A 20,481-nucleotide genomic window follows, 5' to 3' on the forward strand; every position below is an offset into this window, starting at 1 on the left:
TTATAAAGGAAAAAGTCATGAACTCAAGTTGTGTGCATCAGTGCTCAGCATATCAAAATTCTGAACATTTTGCAGATGTTCTTTGCAGAAAGGCGAATTGATGTCATTAGTATGCTTCTAGTTTGTAAATTTAAGCTTTTTAAAACTTTATTTTTTTACTCTTTATGCTTCAGAACTGTTTAGTTTGGTTGTTGAAATGAGTTGATAAATTATAGACAGCTTTTTGCCTATTGCATGATATGCAGTGGTTCAATTTAAGACTTCAATTTATTTTAAACTATCCTCAAACTTAAATTTATTTAAAAATTTAGTACATACCAGTGAACAATAATTTTTTACAGTCATGTGCCATGTCCCTTTTGACCATAACTGCCAAATACTTCATTACAAATCAAATTCATTATGATAAACAAATATGGAAAAGAACTTTTACTTCTGCCACTGAAACAGCGTCTTTAATGAAAATTTTTTAAGCACTGAATCTTTTCAGAGATCTTACTTGTGTTTGTTTTTTTTTTCCCTTACAAGCCACAGAAGAAAGAGGATCAGCAATCAGAAGCTAAAGCAAGTCCAAAAAAGTCATCAGAACCCACTATTGACCTCTTAGGACTTGGTAAGCAATACATAATTGCTTGGTTTTAAATCAAACATAGATATGTAATTTTATATTTTAATATATATACTTTTATATTTTTTCTGTGATTACTGAAAGATTAGTATGAAAACCATAAGATTGCATGCATGAATTTAAAACTTTAATGGAAAATGCCATTGGCATGTGGGTGTATCAGTACTTATGTTTTGCTAGGGAGAGTAATGAGATCCTGTGGGAAGGGGAAGTTATCAAAGTGATTTTCAAAGGCCTTGTGGATTGTAGTATTTCATTGTTTATGGTACAAGTGTACTTTTTAATGAAAATGCTGAGGTCATCTGAACCATGTATCTGTAACAGACATGATATCATACATTTTCTATATTAGTTAAAAGAACTGTAAACTGTCAGACTGCAGCTGACTAATACCTTGTAAAACTTAATATAGTGGGCATTTCAGTGTTTTGTACTGACTGCATCATTCATTTTTATCTAATCCACCTTTTCACTTTCTTACTGGCAGGTAGCTGTGGGTTTGTCCTGTAAATAAAGCAGTTTCTAGTAAAATTATTTAATTGACACTGTCTGCCTATACTCTTGTCTATAGGCCATTCTCATAAAATATGTCTTTCATTTATCTAGTGTTGCTCTAAATGTGTTTTTTCCATTTGATTGAATCTTAAAATGTAAATGGAAAAATAAAATATTGCAGTATTTTTATTTCCTTTTGAAATTCTGTGTTAGGAAAATCTTCTGTTAGTTGACTGTGAATAAGATATCAATGGATAACAAGTGAATGGATATTAAGAGTATTCACTTTCTATCCATGTAATGGTTACTCTTAATTTTCTACATGATTTCTACATTATATTGGAGGAGGCTAATAAGTCTCTTAAATGCAATTCTAAAAACTTCACTTTGTAGAAGAGTGTTTTGGGGTTTTTAAAATTTTTTCTTTCAAGGTATGAATAATGTGACAAAACAGTAAATGTTTTCTCTGTTTTAAAATTCACATTCATATCAGTGTTTTTTTCCCTCTGATGTAGAGCTAAATGTAAAGTACCATTTTTGCATGGGTTATGTGTATGTTGTCCATATCTCACTCCAAGTAATTGCTACTATAGGCATGCAAATCTTAATTAACACTGTAGAATGAATGTAGAATGAGCCTATTTGAAAAAAAAAAGTAATTTAGACCTGATGGGAAGCTGATTCTCCTTTATTTTCCTTTAGCAGACCAACAACCTAATTAAAACCTAAAATTTAATCAATATGTGGTTTTGAGATTGCTAGGCTTCTGTATTCTGTTGGTCATGATTTGGAAAGTATCTTGGCAACACTGTTTTATGATACAATAATGAACTCAGATTACATTGGCTAACTTGAGATGTAATGTGCAATGAAAACAGTATTATAATTGGTGCTCAACAGCTCTGCTTCTTCAGTGAGATATAAAAAGGGCAAAGTTTATAATATGTATGTTAAAACCCCATAATTTTAGAGGAGGGAATGCTTAAAGATCTTTTAAATAACAAATTGAAAAGCAGTGTAATAAGCCAGTAGCACTTGGAATCCACTGAGCTGCAAATGAGATATTTGTTAATGAGACCAGACCTGCATATTTCATTTGGAGAGTTGTCTTTTAATTAGCACCTGCAATAGAAGACTTCAGATAGTATTAAAAGAGAGGTCACATCAACCCAGTACATCACAGAACCACAGAGTAGTCCAGGTTGGAAGGGACTTCAAATGGCCTTCTGGTCCAAGGAGTCCATAGGAAGGGGAGTGGAGGAATTATCTAGCATCCTATCTATCTAGCATCCTGTCTGGGCACACAGCCTGCCAACCTCCAGTCATGGGAGCTCTGCCACATGTGGAGTTGCTCCAGCAATTGATCTCACAGTAAAAAATTTCTTTCTTCCGTTGACAAACTCGTACCTGCTGCCCCCTGTCTTCCCTGTGTGCTCCATGCGTTGTGCAGAGAGAGGCTGTGTCCTCCTCCTAGCTGCCCCTCAGGTACTGGCATGCTGGGATGGTCTTCCTGAGCCTTCCCTTCTCCAGGAAGAAAAGACTGACCTCCTTCAGTCTTTCCTCACAGAGCAGGTCCTGCAGCCCTTTGGCCATCTTCATGCCTCTCCTTTGGACCCTCTCCAGTCTGTGTCTGTCCTGAATTGTGGGAACCAGAACGGGACACAGACTCCAGGTGAAGCCTGGGAAGTGCTGAGTCGAGTGGGATGATCACATCTTTGCCTCAGCAAGTAACACCCCTGTGGATACATCCCAGAATTTCACTCACCTCTTTTGCTGCAGTGATGTGCTGCTGATTAAAATGTTTGATATGTCATATCAAATAATATTAAAATTGATATGATTCCTTAGCTCGTTCTTACTGAGCAGACATTTTTCTAATGAGGATTCATTCTCTTAGGACTTCATTTCTGCTAGTGGAGAATAGTACTAGCTTTTAGTAGGGCAGCTCAAAACCACTTGTGATAGCAGGTTAAGTAATTTTAATGGATCAGAATTCATGCTAGAATAATTTTGGCTTTCAGAACAGCCCAGCTTTTTGGCAAAGTATTTTCTGGAGTAACCCTCACTGCTAGCTTTGGGTATGATGTTAGTCTCTGAGTCGTTGTTTTTGTCTCAGTTGGTTTTGCAGTAGTGACCTCATCAGAAGGTAAACTTCCTTAGATAGGACTTACCCTATGAAAATTATAGCTGGGCAATTTTCTAAAAGGAAACTCTCACTTTTATTTACAAATTGCAAAATTTTCAAGAAAATATGACTTGGGGAATTGTACCTTTAAACCTTGTAATAGGAGAAGAGGCATAATATCCTCAGTGACCCTACTATCACTTTTGTGCTTGTTCTGAGCCCTTTCAAATAGATTTGTGTGCTTCCCTTGATTTCCTCATCAGGGAGTTGTTATTGAGATGCTGTTTAGGTATTTACTTTTTGATAATGCAACAACATTCATAGGTTTTGGCTTTCTGATTCAGATTAGATTTTAGTTCAGAACTCCTCATACAGAAAGGTGGAGAAATGGACATGAATAAACTAAATATTGTTATGCTCTCTACAGGCAGCAGTGTCAGTGTTCTTGCTGTGCAACCCCAGATTCCTTCCCTCTCTTCCCAAGCAGTGGGAAATAACAGTCTGTTTCTCTAGGCCAAGCCTGAAGCTGCTTTTTTAGTAATCTCTACAACTATTTGGATGTTACCCATGCTGGAAGAATGCCCTGTTGAAAATGTGGAGATCTAAAATTGACACTAAAATCAATAATACAGGATGTTATAAAATGAATTTTTAATAGGATAATTATAGGAAACACTCTTTGGTTTGAAAGTCACAGTGTGTAAACCACAGTTCTTCAGCACTTACATGATTGGTAGTGCTGTATTTTCATCTCTCTAGTGTTAACCTTGTGCTCTGTGCTCTTTTTGTTTTTTGATTTTTAATACTTACAAAGTAGATGTCTCCACTTATGCCAGGTTGATGTAAATTATTTCTTAATATTTTTTAGAAAATGGTATGATAGTTATGTACAAATGTCCGTGGAATATTGGAATGTTACACAGGCAGTTTGTGATCATTGTGTTTGCCAAGGTATGCCACTTAGAAATTACTTTGACATAGAGAGGAAAAAAAGGAAAAAATAGTGGTTTTAAATTATATTACCTTACAGAATTACCAGAAAGAAGAAAAGTGCATTTTACATATTCTGCATCATTTACCATGTTTAGATGTGCCCTTCAAAAAATAAACAGTTTCATATTCTGGATTAACCACTATAGGTACAATGAATAACTAGAAGGAATCAGATTTATTATGGTATTTACTGAATTTGATGTGTGGGGCATTCATCTGGCATGACTGGAGGTAAAATATGATATACTAAAAGCTGCTTATCTGCTTCTGCATGGGAAATATTTTCTGAACAAGTCCTCTGAAGTTTTGAGAGGTTAATAGTGATGTGAAATGTAGCTGAGTGTTGCATAACTGCGAAATGTACTTTTGTCATTTGTTGGACTGTTGGATAAGTACCAAAAGCAGCATGGTTGGTCCTAAGTCAGAAAGTTGTATTTAAGAAATAGTGAAGATAGATTTTCAAATATATAATTATTATATATGCACATATAGATCATAGACTCCTAGAATAGATGACCTTTAAAGGTCATCTAGTCCAACCCCCTGCCATAAGTAGGGACATCTTCAACTAGATCAGGTTACTCAGAGCCCTATCCAACCTGGCCTTGAATGTTTGCAGGGAAGAGAATACCACCTCTCCCTGAGAGGGTTGCCCCATGAAACAGCAACCTTTCATGATCCTCATTGTGAAAAATTTCTTTCTTATATCTAGTCTGAATGTATCCTGTTTTAGTTTAGAACCATTCCCCCTTGTTGTATCACTACAGACCCTAAAAAAAAGTCTATCCCCATCTTGCCTGCAGGTCTTTAGGTACTGGAAGGCTGCAATAAGGTCTCCCTGGAGCCTTCTCTTATCCAGGCTGAACAGCCCCACCTCAGACTTTCCTTACAGGAGAAATTCCTTTGATCACCCTCATAGCCTTTCTCTGGACCTGCTGCAACAGGTCCATGTCTTTCCTGTGCTGGGACCCCTGAGCTGGATGCAGCACTCCAGGTGGGGTCTCACCAGAGTGGAGAAGAGAAGTAGAATCCCTTCCCTCAACCTGCTGCCCATGCTGCTTTGGATGCAGCCCGGAATACAGTTGAGTTTCTGGGCTGCAAGTGCACATTGCCTGCTCATGTCCAGATTCTCATCCTCCAGGGTCCATAGGTCCTGCTCTCCAGGGCTGTTCTCAATCCATTCCTCCTCAAGCCTGTATTTATAGCATGGATTGCCCAGACCTGGTGCAGGACCTTGCATTTGGGCTGGTTGAACCTCATGATGTTTGCATGGCCCCACTTCTTGAGCTTGTAAATATGTTAACATTTATACTATTGCTGCAATGTTCAGATTATGCTTAGGTAAGCAATATATCTACCCAAAAGGAAAACATTTACAACCACTTGAGGCATTACTAGCTTTCTGGCTTTCCACATTTTATTTTCAGAAATATTATGTAGAAATTGTTTCCCTGTGAATGCTTTTTCCTTTCTGCAAAGGTTTTAGAGGTAAATAAAATTTTACTTATGCATTAAATAATTCTGCAGTAATTTTGGCCAGACAGACCTTATTTGAATCTTTGAATCTTTGCCCCAGATTTTCATTGGAACTATTGACCTATTTCTCTCAGTTCTGCCTTTCTAGTAATTTAGTGTAAAAATTAATCATATGCATATTCTCTTTATTGAAAGTCTTGTTATGGCTGTCATAAATTATTGTATATATAAAAATACATGGCTGCTCAGTAACAAAGTTCTTGTAAACAGTTTGGCCCATAAAAAATGAGCTTCAGGAATCTAGAGTTTAAGACCAGATCTGCTTTTTTGCTGTTCCCTATCCTGCTGTCCCTTTGAAGCCCTTCTGCTGGTCTTTCTCACTATTGGTGCAGATAAATATACCAAGGATTGATGATGTATATGAAAGCTATGATGCATATGAATAACAGAAGGCAGCACTGAATTGGAAGTTATCATGTCAGGGATTAATAAAATCTATACATGTAAAGGTAAACTTCACTGGAACCCTTCACTGTATTATTGAGTACATCCTGGTAAACAGTTCCTGTTTCTGCTATCAAACTGAAACAAGATTTCCTAATCTGAAGTCAGAAGCATCATCTGCTGTTACATTGTGGCAGACAATAGTCATATATTATGTGTAAAATTGTCATAAACTGTAAGAAGAGAAGTTTTGGAACCACACGTAGGAGCAAGGGTGAGGAACAGCATCTGTAGACTCTTCACATTCCCTTCTCTGACATAGCATGGAAGCCCTGCTTTGCATCTGCTCTCATTGCAGTGGTTTTTGCTACATCTAACATTTCATTCCTAGCTATGGATGTGTTCTCCAGAAAAGTGATGGAAGTACTGTTTCTCAAAAGCTAATTGCTTCAAAGTAATCCTGTGATGGCTGAAGCTATAAATGTCTCAAAATACTCAGGCCCATGTAACTTAATCTGATGTTTACCTGTTCCCTGGAAAGGCTGCAGCTGTGTTTCCTTCTGTCATATACACACCACCTCTTCTAATCAGGTTTTAATGATAGGTGGCACAAGTTGTAGGAATAGTGACATATTTAGAGTAAATTAAAAGTGAGGATTCTGCTGAAGTATCTTTTTTGTATTACAGAAATATTTTAAAATGAAAGAGAAAGGAGGAAATACATCCTAATCCCTGACCTAGTGTGTTAAAGTTGAGACTGTCCATAATCTCTGTATAATAATGTGAATTATTTTGTTGAAAAACAAGCTTGTATCTGCCTGCATACAAATATATTTAAATTGAAAGACTAATATTGCTACAAGTAATAAACTGGAGTGAAAACACTGTTCGGTTTTCTTCTATATTCTGAAACTTATTTCTTTCAGTAGGGAAGGGGGAAGGTTTTTGGAGTCTCTTTTATTACCTTTTGAGAAATCAGTAAAACAGGATCATCTATTAATGCTATTCACACTGGCTTAAAGCAGTGTTGTAAACAGTAATTCAAAATGTCTGGTTTCTGCATCAGTGGAGACAGAGAGGTATTTATTCAGTAACAGATGAAAGGCATGTACATTGCCAAATAGCATTCTTACAGAACAAATCTAGCAAAAATCTGAGTTTTCATAATATTAATTTATAAGCAGCATATTAAATACTTGAAAAATACTATTTCTTTGCAAATGAGTTCTGTCATGACTGTTTTAAATATGTGAAGTGCTTGTTTCAGTAAATTATTGCATTTAAATTTTCAGTCTTCTATGTTAAACACTTTTACATTCAGGAAATCTGAACTACTTTGGAATGTGACAAGAAAGATTTTTTTTTTAAATACATACGCCTGACTGAGAAAATGAGAACATTAAATTATTAATTCCTGACAGTTGTTTTGCTTGAAAATTATGCACAGTTCATTCCTAAATGTATCTGAAACAGTGAACCTTTGGGGAGATGTTTTTGGAACTGCCAGTCTGCAGAATGACCTCAAAAGAAGCTTATGCTTAAATGACCAGTACATTTATTTGCACACATCTCAAAGCACTAATGTGCATCAAATGGTGCAGTAGATTATACATATGGTCATTTTGCTATCCACTGGCTTCCTTTCATCAGAAATAAGGGAAAGAGGCAACCTTTGCATTAAGGTGTAAGTAGCTCCATCCTAATCATGGCTGTTTGTAACTTTTCAGAATCAGTGCAACAACAGTCCCCCAGCAAAGTCAAATCACAGAAGAGTAATAAAACTGACTGAGGTAGCTACTTCACATTCCTCAAGCTGCTCACTTTTTATTCAGTATAGAAGATCTACTAGTGTTAACTCATTCCCATGGCCACTTGGCCTTCATGGAAGGCAGACAGAAATGAGAAGGCGTCTGTCATGGTTTTCCCCAGCTGGCAACTAAGCCTCACACAGCCATTTGCTCTCTCCCCTCATGGGATGGGGAAGAGAATCCAGAGGGCAAAAGTGAGAATACTTGTTGGTTGAGATAAAAATAGTTTAGCAGATAAAGCAAAAGCTGTGCATGTAAGCAAAGCAAAACTAGGAATTAATTCACCACTTTCCATGGGCAGGCAGCTGTTCAGACATCCCCAGGAAACTGGGGCTCCGGCACATGTAACAGTGACTTGGGAAGTCAAATGCCGTCACTCCAAAGGTCTTCCTCCTCCTCCTTCTTCCCATTGCTATATTTACTGAGCATGGCACCATGTGTAGGGTATGCAATATCCCTTGGGTAGTTGGTGTCACTGGCCTGGCTGTGTCCCCTCACAGCTCCTTGTGCTCTGTCAGCCCCTCACTGGTGGGGTGGGGTAGGGAGCAGAAAAGGCTTTGACGCTGTGCAAGTGCTGCTTGGCAATAATGAAAACATCCCTGTGTTATCAACTGTTTCCAGCACTGATCCAAATCAGAGCCCCATACTGGCTACTGAGAGAAACATTGACTCTATCTCAGCCAAAACCAGCACAGCGTCTGTGGGTAATGATCTTCTGAGTGGATTGTTTCAGAATGCAGTCTTACGATGTTAGTGCACTGTTTTCAGTGTAGTGTACTTTAGGGTTTTTGGAATACTGACCCTCCTGTGATATATAAACAGCTGTGCCAGTCATGGCAGTGTTTCTTTTGCAGAGAAAGTTTTGACTTAATTCAGCTAGTTCTTCTATTGCCTATATAAGCTTTCTTAAACTTGCTGTTAGGACTATTCAGTCATTATAAAGTTTAGCAGAATCTAGAGTCACCTTTGTATTTGTCAAGCCCTATGTAATGGCAACCCACTTGTTATATGCTTAGGTATAAATTTATTAGCCAATTCTTAAGCCTTTTTCTTGAGCAGCTTGAAATCAAAAGAGAATAGTTACTCTGTTCCTTAAAAACACTTTTGTGATATTTGTGTCCCTGTATCTTTTAAAGTACTTTATTGCAAATTCTCTTTAAGGCATGATTCTTTTTTTGTCATGCATGCATCCACTTTCACCTAGATCAGTAAATGTGTTTGTGTGTTAAAGTGGCTTACAGACACCAAGGCTCAGAGTGAGAACCATAGGTTCTTACGGGTTATTAGCTCAGTGTGCCTGGCAGGTGTGCTCATATGGAGCTACAGAATAAAGTGTGTGCAAAGGACTTTTGAAAAAGGGTGGACCTTTTCCCTCATGCAAATTTTATTTATGTACTCTTGAGTAAATTAGCATATCAAGAATAACTTCCTGGATTCTAAAATGCAGATTTTAATTCCGGAGCACAGATGAGTGTATTTTGTCTGATACATGGCTACCAAATTTGGACCTTCTCAGTAAGACATCTATTTAAATTCTTACTACAAATCTTGGTGTGCAGAGACTCCTGAAAAATAAGTAGTGTATACTGCTGTGTTGGTGTGGTTGTCCTTAGGGAAGTTTTAAGTAGGTTTTTTGTCATTGGTTGGTTTTTGTTTAGTTTTTTTCTGAAGGACAGTAATGTGCCATCTTCTTCAGGAAAGAGGTCTGTCTTAACAAAATCTGAACAATATTGCAGTCTGAAAAATATCTCAGAAATTGAGCACATCTTTGATGGGGGCAGGGCAGGAGGGAATAAGCAGCTTTAATTATTCTCATCGTGTTAAGATATTCATAATTTTCACTTTAAGGGTGATTCTGTTGCTTTTTTAGATGGTCCAGCTGAAGCATCTGTTACAAATGGAGGCACTGCTGCTGTCACAGCACTGAATGATGACCTGGATATCTTTGGTCCCATGATCTCTAATCCTTTACCAGCAGCTGCAGTACCTCCTGCTCAGGTAAAATTTATTAAGTGTATTTAGTTATATGTATGTGTAAATATGTGCATGCACATGTGGATTTTCCTTCAGGAAATTGTTCATTCACAGAGAAGGAGTGCACAGTTCTCTGCACATCTTAAGCACCTCATGACTAGATGCTAAAACTGTAATACTGATATTTTTCTCACCTCTTCAAGCTTCTGGACTGCTTGGATATAGAAGTACATGGTGTGGTCTTTCCTTCTGGTTATCCAGCTAAATTGGATTCTGTCTTACCATGGTGATGGTAGTAATGTTTTCTTTTCATTTATATTCTTTGGTCTTATTCTTTTTTTAATAGGTATTGCTGAATATAACTTTATGTTCTCAGGTTATTGGGAATCAAGTAATACTTTTTAAGACCTCTTATTTCTTTGTGATGCTGATATTTAGGAAAGGCTGCAGCAGATGCTTCTCTCTTAGACATGCTAAAAATTTGGGGTCTGAGGTTTCATACTCAAAATCAAGAACAGATATCAAGAAAAATTTATATTGCTACCTGGACTGATCTGTCTTTTGTATCATCTTGGAACTTGTACTTGAGAGTAGCATAACTCCTGTGCATGGCCTGCTCCATGATAGTTTGATAGCCATGATAGTTTGGAAGCAAACCATCACCATGCCAGTTGTAGCCTGGAAAGGGCCAACAGAGAAACTGCTTGAAGCTGCAGCTCTCCTGAAGTAGCCATATGACTCAAAGAGCAGGGTGTTGGTGGTGCACATGTGCAGATTTCCTTAACCCACACTGGCTTCTGAGAGGGAGGTTTTGGAGTAGTGCTGGGCTAGCTTCCCCATCTGGGGCATTTTGTTAAGGTCATTTAGAAGCTTATTTTTGTGTAGGGCTTTCTGTCTCACTCTGCTGAACCAGAAAGGATTGTGTGTATTCCTGAATTTATGATTTTGGACATGTAGATCTGTACTCTTTTCATCCTTTAGTTTTCATAGTATGCACAATGGAAGGGATAATGATGAAAAGGAGTTCTGAGTGCCTTAAAGCAGATACATGTTATTCAACACATTTTGTTATCCTTTACTCTCCCTTTCCCTACTTGCTGCTGAGGGCTGACTTTGTGCAACATGCTAGTGAGGGTTTCAGAGACTGAAACCACATTTCTTTTTAAACACAATGCTTCAGATAGAGCAAGCTTCCCACCATGTGTTAAGCTACCCATAAACAGTGAGGGAAATAACATGTCTATTTGCATTTCAATTTGGATGTGTTAGCTAAAATTGCAAAGGACATTGTTGATGTAGATGTTCTTATCTCTTGTGGAAGTCTTTGGTCAAAGTACCAGGAACAGCAATATTTGAGTGCTTGTTGTCTGGTATTCTAATGCTTTATGTCAGAATTGATCCCTGTAGAGCTAGATGTGAAAGCAGTAACCCCTTTCTAGCTTCCCTTAGTTTTTAATTTATTACATTTGGGTGCAGATTGAGTAAATTCAAACCTAGAATTTTGAATTTGTCACTTGGCCTCAAAATAAAGGGGCCAATGGTAGTATTGTACATAATGGGTAGCCCTGAATTCTGGTTTTCTCCCTTTGCAGTCATTCTGAAGCTGGAAATGATGACTGCTGTATATAGTTACTGCATGCCCAGGAGAAAAGAGCAACCTGAGAAAGAAAAGCCTTCTTTTGTTTCTATTCCTTGGATATGTGATGTGATCTGTTGGTTAAAGAATTATTTAGCTGAAGAATGCAGGAAATCCAAAAGAAGGCTCAATATTTAAGAGTGAAAAAAAGCAAAGTGAAGGGTGATACCCTAGGTGATGATGACTAGTGATGGGTTAAATAATAGAGTAGCTACTAAAGCATACTGAATTGTATGTATATATAACATATTAAATTCATTTCTGTGATAAAGATTTGGTCACTGGACCTTTTTCTTTGTGAGAGGAATATTTTGACATGGTGTTCGTCTTTGTGCTAGTTTCTAGACTAAGCATGGTACTACTAAATTGATTAAAAAGTGGTAGAAAGGACAATACTATCTCAATATCTGGGGAGTATCACCTTTGTATACTAGAAAGCATTAATATGTTCACTTGCTGTGAACAAACCTGTCTGGATTTGTAGTGACATTTTTCTTTCCTCTGAGTGCTGTAATCAGGAGGAACAAACAGAACTTTCAGCAAGCAGTTTTTTATCAAGCACATGATCCTTGTGGTGTATTGCAAGATTTAATTCTTGGTTATCTTCTGTTTTTAATCAGTATCTCAAAGAAAATGTAATGTGATCAGATAATCTACAGATAAGAGACAGGAACACAGGTAGGTAGCAGAAGACAGGTTTCTGATGGTGATTACGTGGGTTGCTCGCTAAAGTGGGGCAAAGAGAATATTACTATTATTATCCTGGTTCTTTATTATCCTGAATATTATTATTATCATCCTGTTTTTCTTGGGGATTATCAAGACCTTGCACGTTTCTGTTTCAGGATGGTGATGTCTAGTCTGGGAACTGAGACTGGGGAGAAGTTGCCTCTCATTTGGCAGTGCTATAAGTATTTTGTGAGATCTTTCACCTTGCAACATGGAAATAAGTTGTATGGGATTGTGAGAAGAGTTAGGAGGATACGGGTGCCTTATTGTGGGAGAGTTTAAGGACTTGGTCTATTTAAATTTCTTGAAGTAAATAAGAGGTGTGATTATAATGTGGAGTTATTTTGTGTGAGGCTGTAATTTGTGAAGTGGGCATGAACTCAGATCAGCAGTTGAGTAACCCTAACATTCAGTTCCTGTGCTTTAAATTGGAAAATTTAAAGTAGAAGTCTATGGTCAAACCCTAATTTGAACTTGTTTGAATATCTATTAATGGAATGTATTGAAATTTTTAAAAATTAGGTAGAAGAAGGGGATAAAATGTGGAATAGCATGGCTTGCTTCTCGCTGAGATATTTACCATTATGTTCTGCACTGTAGGTGTGTCTGAGGTGCTACAGTGGGATTTGAGAGGTTTTCTTCTGCAAAAGAAGGGAATTTATTGGTGCTCCTCAAACTGATCTGTATGACCCTTGAGTTTTCACAAGATTGCTTTTCTTCTCCATTTTAACCTGAAAGGCAGCATTTGATGCTAAATGCACTCTGGTTTATGGCACTGTGGAGCACAGAAATGTCTGTTTGAATGTTTTATTATGAGACTGAAACATCATGATGTCTGCAAAACTTAGGATTTATGTCCATTGTCATAGCCAAACGTGTTTTTCAAGTGAAAACAAAAGCATTTGTTTCTCCTTTTTCAAATGTGACTTGAGCATTGATGATCATGAGTACTTTGACTCTGCTTTCAGATGTGTCTTTATCACAGTTTTCAAAAATATTTAAATGTTTCTTCCTACCATTCTGTATAGCTCTATGCTATTGTGCAAACTGCTGAATTTATAAAGGACAGGTAAAGAACAATATGTGACAGAGTAATTTGGTTTTTTATAGAATTTTGCCTATTAGCAAACTCAGGGGGTTTAAGAAGAGTTACCTTAAGCCGCTTCTACAGTAGAACTAGATAAAAGGCATGTGCTATAAATTATGCATTATTCATGGGCACAGAAAGGAAAGAAGAACATTTCATATGTTTAATGATGTTTTTTTCATGTGAAGTGGGCATAGCTAAATTTTAGGTATTAGAATAGGGTTTGTTGCCAAATATTGTATAGGAACTGAGCAAAGGTCTATCATTTTTACCTATATTAAAACAGTTTCCTAAATTGTTTTAGCCAGATATTAATTTCAAATTTTGTATAGTATGTCTTCCAGCAAAAGTGTGAACTTCATTCTTCAGTGAAATTTGTAGGGAAGAAAGACAAGGGGAGAACTGTGAGGTATTAAGTTTGGAAATATGTCTTTCTCCAAGCAGGACATTCAAATTTAGTCAACTTAAACTTTCTTGGATTTTGTGTGTGTATGTGGGCCTGATTTGAATTGTACTGTATTGGAAGCTGAGAATCAGTTCAGTGGCTACAAAAGTGTATTTTCTTAGAGATGGAGTGTGTTTTTCATGATTCATATCTGAAAAACTTTGGTGGCATTTTTTAGATAAAGAGATGTTCATAAATACTTATTTTTCCCTGAGGTCCAGTGTGTGTGTCTTCCATGGTTGCCATAGACTGGCAAACAAGCTTCAGGTTATTAATGAATTGTGGTGATGTTAGTGTGTCAAAGTCCTGAGATTTTTTGTAAAAAATGTGCTTTTTCAGAAATTTGCTTTATCATGAGTGCTATGTAGTCCTATTCCAATAGAATCAGTTGAAATGCTTGTAGCTTGTGCTTATGTTTGCTTTACCCCTGTCTAGATTTTCAGGTATCTGAAAGCAAAAGTTTCATTCCTTGGAATGGAATTAGAGCAATTCCCAACGTGACTTCAGGCTGGGCAATAAGTTGAGAGCAGGCCTGCCCAGAGGGATTTAGGGGGGCTGGTGGGTGCAGATCTGAGTGAGATCTGGCAGTGTGCCCTTTCAGCTTGGAAACCCAGCAGTATCCTGGGCTGCATCAGGAGAAGTGTGAGCAGCAGGCGCAGGGAGGTGATTGCCTGACTCTGCTACACTCTCCTGAGAGCCCTGCCTGCAGCCTGGGGCTCCCAGCATTGCAAGGTCCCACCATGGACCTGTTGGAGCAGAGGGGGCCACAAAGATGCTCAGAGGGATGGAGCACTGCTCCTGTGAAGGGAGGCTGAGACAGTTGGGGTTGTTCAGCTTGGAGAAGAGAGAAGGCTCTGGAGACACCTTATAGTAACTTTTCAGTATTTGAAGGTGGACTACAGGAAAAATGGGGAGGCACTCTTTTTTAGGGAGTCTAGTGATAGGACAAGGGAGAATGTCTTCCAACTGAACAAGGGTAGGTTTCAATTAAATGTTAGGAATAAGTTCTTTACGTTAGGGTGGTGAGACTCTGAAACAGGTTGCCCAGAGAAGTTGTGGATGCCCCCATCCTTGGCATTGTTCAAGGCCAGATTGGACAGGACTCTGAGTAACCTGATCTGGTGAAAGGTGACCTGCCCATGTCAAGGGGTTGGAACTTGATGTTTTTTAAGATCCTTTCCAACCCAAACCATTTATGAATCCATGATTATACTCTCTTAGGTGCTTTAAATACCTTAGGTGGAACACAGTGAAAGAGCAGACATCATACTCCAGAACCAGAAGGAGTCAGCTGAACAGAGTCTAAAGGAACAAAAATTTATTTTGAGTTCTAGAGAAGGGAAATCTGAAGAAGGAGTTGGAAATGGGACTGCAGGGAAGATTAATGTTTTCAAGCCTAGACAAGGAGGATTGCAAAGGAAACATATTGCTTGTTGTGAGTGCTGGACATGCAGCAAAAAATAAAGTTGAATTTTTAATCTTATTGTAGGGTTAATTATATTCTTGGATATGATCTGAGAAAGTGATAAAAATCTTAGTATTTTTCAGATATTGCTGATAATTCCTAAATGCAAGAGAACAGATGAGATTTCTTAGTGTTTTTCTTTGTGAACTGAATATAGTTGAGTGCTCATTTCCTCATTAGTTATTAACAGGAAATAACAGTTGATTATTTTTAATGGAACTGGGTAGATTTCTAAAACCAAAATGCACAAAATCAAAACAGGAAGAGTTGAAATAAACATCAAGTCCATTTACAGTGCAAAGACAAAAAGGGTAAAAATTGTATATGGAATTTAAGACCTTAATAATGTACTTAGTACCTTGCTTACTTAAGAATAATTGTGTGACAGGCTGTATTTTCCCTATGCAAATAGCTCTTCCAGTCAGCAGGGAGAAATTGAAAATGTTGTGTGGGGCTATTATTTATCACCATACAAATAGAAAACAGTGGAGGCCTGGCTTTTCTACAGGCCATCCCTGCTTTCCTGGATACCAGCCAGAGCCAGAGCCATGCGATAGCAGGAAAGTGCACATGTGCTTTTTTCTCTCCTGCAGTCCTTCTCTCAACCCCATGTGTCCCACTGTCCCACTTCATTCTTTCATTTCCTCTGTTGCCACCTCTCTTTCAGTTTGTAGGAAAAATTCTGTTGCACTGATATCATGAAACTGCTTATCAGTATGATCCTTAAGCACCTAATGAGCATTTAGGTTTAGCATAATGACTCACTAAGAGCACTGTGTGTAGGAAAATGATTATATGAATGCCAGGTGTGTTTTTACAGAGGTCTTGGGTCGCATGACAATGTTAGAGATACAAAAATCATGTCAGTGTTGTTTGTTTTTTAACTTGGATGCCACCTGCTGTTTTCTTGCCATGTATTTTGCATTACCTTCCATTTATTCAGCTGATGAACACTTCAGGGAGTGCTTGTCCGGTGCTTTGGCTCCTTTGAGGATCTTCCAAAACCAAACCGAATGAAGAGACATTAAATGAACATTTAATCTTAGGTTGTAAACATAACATGATCAGACCTCCAGGCTTCCAGCTCTGCCTTCTAGAGAAGAGTAAATCCCTTCCTTGCTGCCTGCAGGCAGCAGAGGGGAAGCTCCTGTGTGCTCCTCCCTGCAGCCTGGCTGTGGCACAGGGGCTGTCCTAGCAGGGAACAATTCAGTAATGGGCCTTCCTGGGTGTATGCACAGGAAAGCAATACTGCTTTTCAGGATGGGCTTTTACCTGAATGTGTTGTTAAATCTGATTCTGGTATTTTTAAAGACTGGTTATGTCACACTGATAAAGAATTGTCTCAAATAGGGCTTCCTACTACCCACTTAAATAAAAAATTATTTGCTTTGCAATCATAAATTATTGTGAGAAGGACAAGGAAGAAGGTTTTTTTTAGTATCTACAGAAAAAAATGGAAAATTTAATTGTAGAGTGGCCAGAGAGGTTTTGTAGGTATTTTTCTGTTTGCTTTCCCTCTGTAGTGCTGTCAGCCCACTCTTGGTTGCCCACTAAGTCAACTTGGCCCAAATTGGCTGTAGTATAAATGCAAGCTTTTCACTTTCCAGGAAGTTCCCAATTTTTTTGGTTTTTTTTCTCTTCCCTTTCTACAACAGTTTTGGAAAATTTTCACCATCGACTGTATGAATCTGCACTTCTTTCTTTTGCTGGTTTCTTGCAAATTTAGCTGGTAACAGAATTTGTCTGTGTTGGTGTTTGTTTTATTATTTTTTTTCCCCTTTATCTATGGCACCGCTTTATGCTAGAGGTTTTAGCACTTCAGAAGTCATACACGTAATGTGTTTTTTGAAGCTGCAGATTGAATATTTGTGTTGTAGTGTTTGTAACAAATCCAGTGTGACCATAGTGGACTTTTCAGGGCTTAGTCACAGCACAGCAGCAAAAGCAGCAGGTTGGAGATAGTTGCTTTAAGGAAGATTGTAGGGGTGTTCCATATCTGTGTATTTTGTGGTGTCCTTTGTCTGCTAAACTTGAGTGTCTCAATAAACAGACCTGGTTACATGTTGAGTTCATTGACAGTGATATTCCAAGGAAGATTTTCCTTTAGTATGGAGAAGAGTTGAAACTCATGCAAGCTGTGGGTACAGTAGGTGTTTGCTAAGCAGTAGGAGATCTCTTAGCTGGAATAAATAGGGCCATAGTTTAAGTATGATTTGCAGTCCTGGCTCTTTTTCATTGTGTATGCAGTTGATTTGCATTAGAAGTTCCCACTGGTAACAGGATGAGTTGTGCATTTTAAGGAATATAACAAGAACTTATGTATTGCCTGCTTCCCCAGTAAAGCCTCCACATGGAAGTGGATGGGTATGAACAGCAGCATAACAGCACTGAGAGACTGGATGTAATTTGCTTACAAAACATTCTATTGCAAGAGCAGTACAAAGCCTGCCAGCCTGCCTGTATGTTAGTTTTTCATTTGTAGATTGCAGTAAGTTTTAGATAATTATGCTTTCTCAATAAGTGAAACATGCTTACAGAATTCTAAGCCAATTATAAACAATGTATTTTAGAAATTTTATTACTTGAAGTAGATAACCAAAATTTTGCCTTTTCTCTAAAGATACATTTCAAAGCACTTAATCTTTTGTTTTAGCTCTTCTCTAATCTATTCTGCCTATGAGAGGATTAATGAAATGTGAATTTTAATCTCCTTATTGATTTCCTAATTATTTTTCATAATCTAACTCCAGTTCTTGATTTATGCTTCTCACTGATGAAAAATGTAGAAGCAACAGGAATGAATAATCTGTATGTGTACGCCCTGAAGCTGGTTGAAGATTTAGTTTTTTTTGTTTTGTAACCTCCATCTGGTCTGAAGGTCTTTCCGTATTGCCTACATTGCTTTTTTCTGTCTTTAGTCATACCACATATTTTTAAATTCCCATTCACTTAAATTTAGTTTCTGTAAATTAATGAGGTTTTATTAAGTTGAGGGGCAAGGCTGTACAGCAAATATTTAACATCATCTTTTGCTGTTTTCTTTCAGTAGTCTGTCTTGTCTTTTATTTCCCAGAGCACTTCCACTAAACCAGCAGCTGCCACCTTGTCTGGAGCAGCCGGGGATCTTGATCTATTTACTGAGCAAACAACAAAATCCGAAGAGTCAGCGAAGAAACAACTCTCCAAAGACTCCATTTTATCACTCTATGGCACAGGAACAATGCAGCAGCAAAATGCTCCGGGTAAATAATGTTGTGAAGATTTCTGTGCAGTCCTATTTTAATCTTTATCTAGAAAAGTACATGTATAAAGCTAAGGTTGGACACCTGCTAAACTATACTCAAATGAAGGTTTTTATTTTCAGCTTTTATAAAACTGAGAAAAATTACTGAAATGTAATATGGATGCTAAAGAAAAACATATATGTGATTTTAATTTGTTTATAGCTGTTCAAGTTACCAAGTGTACAATTTACGGAAAGATTTGTGAAGTCTGATTCTGCCATGCAATTAATCAGTGAGGGTCTGAGTCTCCAGTGTGCAGGCAGCAGTCTGCCAGGATCCCTGCAGAACTGTCAGAGCTTTGGTTTAGCTGTGTTTGTGTGAACACAAAGACCTCCAATACACCAACTGAAAGGTTCTGGTTCACCACAGGGATGCCAGAATTTCTTGGCAGTTTAGCTCGTGGTGAGTCCCTTTCCTTTGAGAGTTTTAAAGTAATTTTTGCTTTTACCAGAAGCTAAATTGGCAGCAATGACATACAGATGGACAGAGTTATACTTAAAATTATTTTGGTGCACTTCTGACTTATGGGATGGGGGTGGAAAGTCACAAGACACTTCTGCTGAGATCTTCTCTTCTCTGGTACAGGCATGTTCATGGGTTCGTCTTCTATGCCATTTACCACACAACCATCAACTCACTTTCAAGGCTTTCCAGCCATGGGAGTTCCTGTGCCAGCAGCAACTGGGATGATGGGAAACATGATGGGACAATCAGTGCCAGTCATGGGACAAAGCACAGGCGTGATGGTAGGAGTGGGAGTGCCCAATGGATTTACTGGTACTGCACCAACTGGTGTGATGGGACTTCCTCAAACTGTCGTTGGACCTCAAGGTGGAATGGTGGGACAGATGGTCACACCACCACAAAATAAGTATGGATTGCAACAAAACCAACAAGCTCAATGGAACCTCTCTCAGGTAAAGGCTGGCAATTTCCAGACAAGAGTGCTTTAGGAAGAATGATGCTTTTCAGATACAAAATGTGTGGCTGTAGGAGGAAGGTCAAGTGTAGCCAAGTTAAAGACTACTGGACTGTGAACTGCTCAGAGGCATATGTTAACAAACCAGTGAATAGTTCAATGAAAGATAACTACTATGAAAGCAGAGAATAATTTTGCCAAGGTAGACCAAACTCTGCTTCCATAGCTCTTATCATCCTGTCATCAGAGCCAGCCAAGTAAAAAGCTTAGCTCAGGTAGAGTTACAAAATTTTGAAATGGAGCACAGCCTTATAACTAAAAGCAGAATTTAACTACTCGAGGATAGCCATTAACAATTAATACTTTCATTCAGATTTCAGGATAAATTTTGATGGGATGTGAAGTGCTTTCTGCTCTTAACATTTTCCTATAGAAAATTTGCTTAGGTACATCTGTTATTTATCTGTAGCATTTCCATCCTATGTTTTAAACATGTTTCAAAGAGTCTCTAGAGGGTTAATGTACATGTAGTACTGTATTTGTACATTTTCCAAGGAAACATCTTGAAATCAAGTATTCGAGTGTTTATTGGGGCAGGGTGAGGCAGCGGGATCAGACTTAAATTATTCCCTTGGAGTTCAGCATGGATGATAGCAACTATTTTTTTATACTATTGTTTGTATTATGATAACAATATAATAATTCCATGCTGCTTACTTAGTAATGCAGGAAGAGAACCTTAGTGACTGACTTAAATTGGATGATATGAATTTTTACTGTTCTGCTCTGTTTTACGGTGTGAACATTTATGAAGGTAAACAGCATTGCCTACATGGATAAAAAAGCCCCTGTTTGAAAATACAGGCTGTCATTCTGCCTTGAAAAGTAATTCTTAAAGGTGAGAATTTCAAAATGTCAGATCAAAAAAGTCTGTGGATATACTGGTGGCAGTCTTTTCTTAGGTAGCTAGCTT

General features: G+C 37.9%; 1 protein-coding gene across 4 annotated transcripts in view; it reads left to right on the plus strand.

Moving 5' to 3' along the window:
• SMAP1 (small ArfGAP 1) overlaps positions 1 to 20,481 on the plus strand; it is a 91,254-nt gene that overhangs the window by 68,468 nt on the left and 2,305 nt on the right. For 2 of the 4 annotated variants that reach the window (XM_064707345.1, XM_064707347.1), the window contains 4 exons: positions 535 to 613; positions 9,840 to 9,967; positions 18,379 to 18,547; positions 19,175 to 19,506. In XM_064707345.1, coding sequence (XP_064563415.1) covers positions 535 to 613; positions 9,840 to 9,967; positions 18,379 to 18,547; positions 19,175 to 19,506 — 708 coding nt within the window. Of the gene's footprint in view, positions 1 to 528; positions 614 to 9,839; positions 9,968 to 18,378; positions 18,548 to 19,174; positions 19,507 to 20,481 lie in introns of all 4 variants that reach the window. The other 2 variants (XM_064707343.1, XM_064707346.1) reach the window with 1 other exon arrangement.

This window comes from Zonotrichia leucophrys, chromosome 3 (genome assembly GCF_028769735.1).
Source record: "Zonotrichia leucophrys gambelii isolate GWCS_2022_RI chromosome 3, RI_Zleu_2.0, whole genome shotgun sequence".
Classification (NCBI taxonomy): domain Eukaryota; kingdom Metazoa; phylum Chordata; class Aves; order Passeriformes; family Passerellidae; genus Zonotrichia; species Zonotrichia leucophrys.